The 10,000-nt window shown below is 50.8% G+C and overlaps 1 protein-coding gene across 1 annotated transcript in view; it reads left to right on the forward strand.

Annotated features, from left to right (window-relative positions):
- The window catches only part of LOC113816067 (DE-cadherin-like), a 51,372-nt gene that overhangs the window by 18,812 nt on the left and 22,560 nt on the right, over positions 1 to 10,000 (forward strand). Inside the window, exons 12-21 of the mRNA XM_070130173.1 lie at positions 752 to 876; positions 2,095 to 2,256; positions 2,589 to 2,711; positions 3,222 to 3,371; positions 3,901 to 4,070; positions 4,833 to 5,025; positions 5,907 to 6,098; positions 6,607 to 6,747; positions 7,605 to 7,796; positions 8,066 to 9,065. Of these exons, the coding sequence (XP_069986274.1) occupies positions 752 to 876; positions 2,095 to 2,256; positions 2,589 to 2,711; positions 3,222 to 3,371; positions 3,901 to 4,070; positions 4,833 to 5,025; positions 5,907 to 6,098; positions 6,607 to 6,747; positions 7,605 to 7,796; positions 8,066 to 9,065 (2,448 nt within the window). The remainder of the gene's footprint in view (positions 1 to 751; positions 877 to 2,094; positions 2,257 to 2,588; positions 2,712 to 3,221; positions 3,372 to 3,900; positions 4,071 to 4,832; positions 5,026 to 5,906; positions 6,099 to 6,606; positions 6,748 to 7,604; positions 7,797 to 8,065; positions 9,066 to 10,000) is intronic.

The following is a 10,000-nucleotide window of genomic DNA, read 5'->3' on the forward strand; positions in this document are numbered from 1 at the left end:
CCACCAAAATCACAACCACAACCACCAAAATCACAACCACAGACACAACCACCAAAATCCCAATCCCAGCCACAACCACCAAAATCATAACCACAGGCACAACCACCAAAATCACAACCACAACCACCAAAATCACAACCACAGCCACAACCACCAAAATCATAACCACAGCCACAACCACCAAAATCATAACCACAGCCACAACCACCAAAATCACAACCACAGCCACAACCACCAAAATCACAACCACAACCACCAAAATCATAACCACAGCCACAACTACAACCACCAAAATCACAACCACAGCCACAACCACCAAAATCATAACCACAGCCACAACCACCAAAATCACAACCACAACCACCAAAATCACAACCACAGCCACAACCACCAAAATCATAACCACAGCCACAACCACCAAAATCATAACCACAGCCACAACCACAGCCACAACCACCAAAATCACAACCACAACCACCAAAATCATAACCACAGCCACAACTACAACCACCAAAATCACAACCACAACCACAACGACCAAAATCACAATCACAGCCACAACCACCAAAATCACAACCACAACCACCAAAATCATAACCACAGCCACAACTACAACCACCAAAATCACAACTACAACCACCACAACCACCAAAATCACAATCACAACCACCAAAACCACAACCACCACAACCACAACCACCAAGACCACAACCACAACCATTTATAACCCCCGCTTCCCCCCCCTCCCCAGTCAACTACAACGAGTTCCAGATCGTGGAAGGCAACCAGTACCAGAAATTCCGGATCGACCCCACCACCGGGGACGTGTTGGTCAACCAGCTGCTGGACTACGACGCGCCGACCAACGACAGGAACGTAAGGAATCGTGCCTGGAATGGGGTGGGAATTTTGGTGGGAATTTCGGATTAGGGAGAGGGGGGGTGGGGGTGGATGGGGTGGCTTTGGGTGGGAAGTTTGGTGGGAATTTCGGATTAGGGAGAGGGGGGGGGGGGGGGGGTGTTGGGTGGTTAGATAGGGTGGGACTTCAGGGGTTGGAGTAGGTGGGAATTTTTAATGGGGGATTTGAGGGGAATTTTTGGATTGGGTGGGAATTTTATGCCTAGATTTGTTGGGAATTTCGTGTTTGGGTTGAGAAAAAAGAAATTCTGGTTAGAATGGAAATTAGGGTTAAGATTTTGTAGGAATTTAGTACTTTGTTTGGATGGGAATTTCACGCTAGGACTGGATGGGAATTTAGTGCTTGGATTGGGTAGGAATTTGAGGCTTGAATTTAGTAGGAATTCAATACTTGGAATGAGTGGGAATTTCATGCTAGGATTGGGTGGGAATTTAGTGCTTGGATTGGGTAGGAGTTTGAGGCTTGACTTTGGTAGGAATTTAATACTTGGCGTGGGTGGGAATTCAGTCCTTGGTTTGATTGGGAATTTCATGCTTAGATTTATGGGAAATTGAATGCTTCTTTTCCTCCTCCTCTTCCTCCTCCATCTCCTCCTTTTCTCCCCTCCTTTACCTCTTCTTCCTCCTCCTACCTTCCTTTTCCTCTATCTTCTCCGTCACTAACTTCCTAATCTCCCCATCCTTCCTGTACCTCCTCCTTCCTCTCTATCTTCAACACTACCATCTCCCTTTCTGCCTTTTCTTTCTTCTCCCCCACTCCTTTTCCCCCACTACCTCCCCTTCCTCTTATCTTCTTCTCCCCTTTCCTCCTCTCCCACTACTTCCCCATTTTGTACTCCTCCCTTCGTCCCATTCTTCCCCACCCTCCTCCCTCACTTCCCTCCTTCCTCCCCTTCTTCCCCTCCCTCCTCCCTTACTCCTCTGACGCTGTCCCACCTCTCCCGTTTCTCCCCCTACTCACCCTTCCTCTTCCCTCCCTCACTCCCCCCTCAAACGTCATCCCTCCTCTCCCCTTTCTTCCTCCCTCCCTCACTCCTCCCCCCTCTGACGCCGCCCCTCCTCTCCCCTTTCTTCCTCCCTCCCTCACTCCTCCCCCCTCTGACGCCGCCCCTCCTCTCCCCTTTCTTCCTCCCTCCCTCACTCCTCCCCCCTCTGACGCCGCCCCTCCTCCCGCAGTTCACGATGAAGGTGCGGCTCTCGGACGGCGCCAACCAGCCCGCGGAGACGACCATCACGATCGCCGTCACCAACGACAACGACCAACAGCCCGTCTTCATCCCCAGCAACTACAACTTCACCATCACCGAGAACGTCAACTGCAGCATCCAGATCGGGAAGGTGAGGAGGTCGTCGGGTGGTCGTTGGGGGGTCGCTGGGAGGTCGCTGGGAGGGGGGGGGGTAGAAGGTCGTTTGAGGTAGGACGCATCTAGAGTTGCAACATGGAGTTAATACGACTTTGAGTACATGTAGTTGGACCACCAAAGGGAATTATCAGATTTGATTATCATTGAGAGAAGATATTTGATGAATGAACGAATTTGTAATTTACACTAATTCCATAGAGTTTAATTTACCTTTTCTCCTCTGGATCGAGTTTGTAATTTACACTAAATCCATAGAGTGTAGTCTATCCTCTTCCCCGCTGAACGTGTTGAACGTGTCTCCCTTAGGTGACGGCCATTGACCCCGACCTCCCGAGCACCGCCGACCAGAACATCCAGTACTTCCTGTCGACGGACGATGAGAGGAACTTCACCATCGCGGAGAAAACGGGAGACCTCACTCTCAAGGGCGTGAGTATGGAGGGGAGACTACTCTGTTTTGGGCGAAAGCGGCGCTCGAGGACTGTATTGGCATGAAAGCGCAGCGTGTGAGGTTGAAGAGTGTTTGTGAGTTTGTAGAAGGGTTAGAGTGGTCATTGATTAGACGCCTTGAGAAAAGATCCTGAGAAAAAGGACAGTTTCCTGGCCTCCGCTTCGTCGGCTAATTCATCTGTGTGTTAAGAGAAAAAAAAATCATTTACCCACACCACAACCACATCCACAACATACCACAACCCCAATCACAAACATAACCGCACCACAACCAAAATCACAACCACAAAAAACAGCCACAACCACAACCACCAAAATCACAATCACAACTACCACCACCAAAATCACAACCACAGCCATTGTGGTTGTGATTTTGGTGATTCATGCATGTGTTAAAAAGAAATTTTCCCGTTGCTGTTTCTAAAGCCGAATGACCGACATCCCCGGTCTTCCTTCGGTCCCTAAGACCCGCTCCCTTCCCACCCCCAGTGCCTGGACCGCGAGGCCGCCACCCGGGGGACGATGACCCTCTATCCCTACGCCATGGACGAGGGCGGCAACGGGCTGGACGCCATCCCCGCCATGGTCACCATCAACATCAACGACATGAACGACAACCACCCGTATATTCAGAGCCCGGTGAGTGTCGTGGGCGTGGTGGGCGTGGGGGGAACTTGGCTCGTTTTTTTTTTTTTTTTTTTTTCGTTTTTTGGTGATTTTGTCTTTTCTCCGTGACTCTTCTGTTACGGAATCTTCTGCTCATTTTTTCTTATCTCACTTCTTTCTCCCTCCTCCTACTCTCCCTCGCTTTCTTTGTCTGTCTTTCTCTCTTTCTTTCTCTCTCTCTCTCTCTTTCTTTCTTTCTTTCTTTCTTTCTTTCTTTCTTTCTTTCTTTCTTTCTTTCTTTCTTTCTTTCTCTCTCTCTCTCTCTCTCTCTCTCTCTCTCTCTCTCTCTCTCCCTCTCCCTCTCTCTCTCTCTCTCTCTCTCACTAGCTTTCTCAATCTTCTCTCTCTCTCTCATATATATATATATATATATATATATATATATATATATATATATATATATATATATATGTATATATATATATATATATATATATATATATATATATATATATATATATATATATATATATATATATATATATCCCTCCCTCTCCCGCAGGACAACAGCTTCGCCGTGCTGATGGAGAACCGCGAGCCAGGGAGCCCCGGCCACAGGGTGGTGATCCAGCTGGACGACTGGGACAGCGACGAGAACGGCTGCCCCTGCACCCTCTCCTTCGACCAGAACACGCCCTCGGACATCATGCAGAAGTTCGACGTGACGGGAGGGTGAGTTTTCGAGGGAGAGCTTTGCGAGGGTGGCTGGAGTAAGAGGTGTGAGTTTTTGAAGGGTGGTTGAAGTAAAAGGAGTTTTTGATTGATTTTTAGGGCTGGTTGGAGTAGATTTTTTAAGGTTGGTTGGAGTAAAAGGAGTTTTTTTATGGTGGATGGAGTTAAGAGAATTTTTAAGGTTGGTTGGAGTAAAAGGAGTTTTTAATTTCATTTTAGGGTGGACGGAGTAAAGGAAATTTTAAAGGGTGGGTGGAGCAAAGGGAGATTTTTAAGGGTGTTTGGGATCCTAGGAGGGGAGGAGTGTTACAGGTGGTAGGAGTGGCAATGAGTGACCTTTAAGAGAGAAAATAAAGTAACAGGAAGGTGAGTTTTAAGAATGCAAGAATAGGCAGATTAATTTTAAGGGTAAAGAAAGCGGCAAAATGATGAGTTTTAAGAATACACATATACGATGTTGCTGTAGGTGGAGGGGAAAGAACAACGAATCGAGGATTTTTTTTCGAATTGGACGAGGTTCCCTATCAGTGGTGTCTGATGATGAGGATTTGGTCCGACTCGAAACGTGGCGATTTATTATCCCCTTTGCTTGGCATTTTTGATGCGTGGTTTTGTTGTTATGGTCGCGTTTATTCTTGTTCTCCTTTCGTTATTTCCGTCTTATCCTCTTCCCTTTTTTGTTTCATTCTCTCTTCTGTCAATTCTTTTCTCACCCCCCCCCCCACCTCCATCTAACCGCCCCCTACCCCTCTCCCCTTCCAGAGCCAGCTCCCAGTACGAGCTCAGCCCCAAGGTGGTGCTGGACCGCGAGCAGCAGAAGGTGTACCGCATCCCGTTCCGCACGAAGGACCGCTGGGGCGTCTCGGGCACTCGCATCCTCACCCTCGAGGTCGGCGACGAGAACGACTCCCCGATGACCGACGGCGAGAGCTCCATCAGCGTCTATAATTATCAGGTGCGCGCGGGAGGGAGGGTGAGGGTGGGGTCGGGGGTGTGGAGAAAAATGGGGGAGGAGAGATTGGGAAGAAAGGTGAGGAGGTGGAGGGGGGTAGGGTCAGTGGAGAGGGAGAGAGAGGGGGCAGGGTTGTGGGGAATGGGGGGAAGGGGTAGGGGGTGGTGTTGTGGAGGGAGGTGGAGGCGGGGGGGGAGGGGAAGAGAGGGTAAGTGGAGAGGGAGAAAGAGTTGGGGGAGGGTTGTAGGGAATGGGGGGAAGGGGTAGGGGGTGGGGCGTAAGTGGAGAGGGAGAGAGAGGGGGCAGGGTTGTGGGGAATGGGGGAAGGGGTAGGGGGTGGGGGCGTGGAGGGAGGTGGAGGGGGAGGGGGAGGGGAAGAAAGGGGAAGTGGAGAGGGAGAGAGAGTTGGGGGAGGGTTGTGGGGAATGGGGGGAAGGGGTAGGGGGTGGGGGTGTGGAGGGAGGTGGAGGGGAAGGGAGGGTAAGTGGAGAGGGAGAGAGAGTTGGGGGAGGGTTTTGGGGAATGGGGGGAAGGGGTAGGGGGTGGGGGGTAAGTGGAGAAGGAGAGAGAGGGGGCAGGGTTGAGGGGAATGGGGGGAAGGGGTAAGGGGTGGGAGTGGGGAAGGGAGGAGGGAGAGGAGGTGGGGGAGGGCGAGAGGGAGAAGCAGAGGGAGTGGGCGTAGGATTGTGTTGGCTGATGATAAGATGATGAAATGATATTTGCATAGATAAAAGTAGCATATGCTTTTGCAGGGGATGGTCGGCATGTTTTTGCACTGAAATAGGAAAATGGAATAAATAAAATTCAATAAAAAATTCGTTCTCACTCACCCACCCACTCACTCGCTCTATCTATCTATCTATCTATCTATCTATCCGCCTCAGGGTCAGTTTCCCGACATCGTGATCGGCTCCGTGCACGTCACCGACCTCGACGACCATGACGTCAACGACAAGATCTTCGAGCTGGACCCGTCCTCGCCCTCCGACGGGACGTTCTTTGACGTCAACCTCAACACGGGCAACATCACCATGAAGAAGGGCACGCCGGAGGGCACGCACACGCTCAGGGTCAAGGTAGGTTGGGCGCCGCTCCTCGGCTGCGGGCGGCGGGGCGGCCTTCGGGGGGTTGTGTGGCCATCTATATATGTATATGTATATGTGTGTGTGTATATATATATATATATATATATATATATATATATATATATATATATATAGGTATTTTATGTATATATATATATATATATATATATATATATATATATATATATATATATATATATATATATATGTGTGTGTGTGTGTCTAGAGATGTGTAAATACAAAGAGAGAGAGCGAGCGAGCGAGCGAGCGAGAGAGAGAGAGAGAGAGAGAACGAGATAGATAGAGAGAGAGAGAGAGAGTGAGAGAGAGAGAGAGAGAGAGAGAGAGAGAGAGAGAGAGAGAGAGAGAGAGACAGAGACAGACAGACAGACAGAGACAGAGACAGAGAGAGACAGAGACACAGACAGAGAGAGACAGAGACACAGACATAGAGAGGAAGAGACTGAGAAAATCAACCCCCTCCCCCTCCCTCCGCCAGGTGACCGACACCTTCCGTGACGAGACGGCCTTCGGCACCGTGCACATCCACGTGGTCGACCTGACGGAGGAGGCGGTCATGCAGTCGGGTTCCTTCCGCGTCGCCAACCACACCGCCTACGATATCGTCAAGCAGAGTGAGGTACGTGTAGAGTGAGAGATAGAGAGATGGATAGATAGATAGATAGGAATATAGATATGTAGGTATAGATAGATAGATAGGAATATAGATATGTAGGTATAGACAGATAGATAGGAATATAGATATGTAGGTATAGACAGATAGATAGGAATATAGATATGTAGGTATAGATAGATAGATAGGAATATAGATATGTAGGTATAGACAGATAGATAGGAATATAGATATGTAGGTATAGATAGATAGATAGGAATATAGATATGTAGGTATAGATAGATAGATAGGAATATAGATATGTAAGTATAGATAGATAGATAGGAATATAGATATGTAGGTATAGATAAACAGTTAGATATATAAATAGGTAGGTGGATAGATATGTAGGTATAGATAGTTAGATGAATAGATAGCCAGGTAGATAGATAAGATAGATAGATAGATAGATAGATACGTGGATAGGTAGATAGATAGATAGATACGTGGATAGGTAGATAGCTAGATAGATACGTGGATAGGAAGATAGATAGATAGATATGTGGATAGGTAGATAGATAGATACGTGGATAGGTAGATAGATAGATAGATACGTGGATAGGTAGATAGATAGATAGATACGTAGATAGGTAGATAGATAGATAGATACGTAGATAGGTAGATAGATAGATAGATACGTAGATAGGTAGATAGATAGATAGATACGTGGATAGGTAGATAGATAGATACGTAGATAGATAATGATCATGACTAATATATAATGAAGATATACCCATGAACTTACTGAATAGTCACGGATACAGTTAAAACGCAATATTTCGGGAAGAGTGAATCGCTAAAAGACCGGCTCGTTTCCGGCGCAGTCCGGCGGCGCCAGCCTGTACGCGCGCCTCCGCCAGCGCATCGGCCAGGTGCACGGGATCGCCGCCGAGAACGTGGACGTGTTCGGCCTGAAGGACGTGGCGGACGGCGTGGACGTGCGCTACAACTGCCACAGCTCGCCCTACTACACGGCGGCGCGCCTCGACGGCCTCATGCTGGCCGCGCGAGAGGAGGTAGGGGCGTGCGTGTGTGTGTGTGTGTGTGTGTGTGTGTGTGTGTGTGTGTGTGTGTGTGTGTGTGTGTGTGTGTGTGTGTGTGTGTGTGTGTGTGTGTGTGTGTGTGTGTGTGTGTGTGTATGTGTATGTGTGTGTGTGTGTGTGTGTGTGTGTGTGTATGTGTATGTGTGTGTGTGTGTGTGTGTGTGTGTTGAATAGTCCAAGGTCTAGATCAGAACCTGAGCCCTTGCCATAACCAACCTTGCTATCGGCCGACCCGTCCCCAGATAATGGCCGACCTGGGCATCAGCATCCCGCTGGTGGACATCAACAGCTGCCTGTACGAGTCGCTGTCGCCGTGCCAGGAGAAGTCGTGCCAGCACACTCTGCGTCCGAACCTGACGTCGCCGCTGGTCGTGGCGTCTGACGTCACCACGATGGTCGGGGTGGACATCGCCGACGACTACACGTGCGACTGCGGCGCCCTGGAGCCGCCGCACACGGTGTGCCACGACGGCTTCTGCCTCAACGGCGGCACCTGCGTCGAGGCCAACCAGACGCTGACGTGTCTGTGCCCCGACAGCGCCAACTACGGCCCGCGCTGCGAGCTCACCAACGCGCGCTTCGAGAGAGGCTACGCGTGGTACGAGGGGCCCAAGGTGTGCGACAACTCGTCCTTCTCGATGGCCTTCGAGACGCGGGACCCCGAGGGCCTGCTGCTCTACGCCGGCCCCATGCTGACCAAACCGTGGCAGGACTACCCGAAGGACTTCATCTACGTGGTCCTCAGGGACTGGATCCTGGAGGCGTACCTCGACCTCGGCACGGGCACCGTCGTGATGAAGGTCAGCCTCGAGAAGAACAGCGCGCGCTCCTTCGACTTCGTGCTCTCGTGGGCCGACGACGGCATCAGCCTGGAGGTCCCCAACTGCCTCGGCAACAGCAGCTCCTCCGCCACCGCCTGCAAGAAGACCACGCCCCTGCCCGGCACCGTCAGCCCCAGCGTCCTGCTCAACTCGCCGGGGCCCCTGCAGCTGGGGGGCGTGACGGCCATGCCCTCCTTCGAGCAGCTGGCCGCCTCCTACGAGTGGACGATCGTGCCGCCGGTGGTGCTGCCCTTCTTCGGCTGCATCTTCGAGGTCCGCTACAACGACTACCTCTACGACCTCAACTCCACCGACTACACCAAGTCGACGTACCTGCCGTGCAACGCCCCCACGCCCGCGAAGGTCATCCTGGGCCAGCAGTCGATCATCATCATCGTGGTCAGCCTGCTGTGCCTCATACGTGAGTTGTGCGGACGTTGGAGGAGCCGTGTTCGATTAAAAAAAAAAATGGTGACTTTACCGAATGCCTCTTATCAGGTTTTATCATCGTAGTACCTTGTTCATTCCTTTTTTTCTCATAATTCCCTGGCAGTTTTTCTTTCCCTCTGCTCTCTGTTAGGGATATTCTTCACTCTGTGTCCATTCTGTGAATCCTTTTGCCTCTTTTTGCGTTCTGTTGTTTCCTTTTTGTCAACGCATCTCTCCTTCCTTTAGACCCTCCCTTCCTCCTTCTCTTCATCCTTTCCTCCCTCCTCCCTCACGTTCTTCTTAGGTAATCTCCCTCCTCCTCATCCTTTTTATTCAAATTCCCATCCTCCTTCCCTTCCTCTTTTCCTCCTCTCTCTCCTTCCACTTTCATCCCACATTCCCTTCCTCCCTCCCCTTCCCATCCTCCCTCACCCATTCCCACTTCCACCCGCACCCTTTCACCCCCAATTCCTACCTTCCTTCCCTCCCTCTCTTTCCCATCCTCCCACCCACCCTCTCAAACCAACTTAATCTGTCTTCCCTTCCTCCCTCCCTTCCCCACCCTCCCATCCACCCTTTCACCCCAACTAACCTCCCTCCCTCCTTCCCTTCCTCCCACCCTTTCAAACCAACTTAACCTGTCCTCCCTTCCTCCCACCCGTCCCTCTCTCCCTCCCCCACCCTCCTACTCACCCCCCACCTTTCACCCCACCCTCACTTACCCCTCTCTCTCCCTCCCTCCCCTACTTCTCTCCCTTCCCCACCCTCCTACTCATCCCCCACCCTTTGACCCCCAACTAACCTCCCTTCCTCCTCTCCCCACCCTCCTACTTACCCCCCACCCCTTCACCCCCAACTAACCTCCCTCCCTTCCTCCCCTCTCCTCCCTCCCATCCCTCTCTCCCTTCCCCACCCCCCTACTCACCC

This window comes from Penaeus vannamei, chromosome 15 (genome assembly GCF_042767895.1).
Source record: "Penaeus vannamei isolate JL-2024 chromosome 15, ASM4276789v1, whole genome shotgun sequence".
Classification (NCBI taxonomy): Eukaryota; Metazoa; Arthropoda; class Malacostraca; order Decapoda; family Penaeidae; genus Penaeus; species Penaeus vannamei.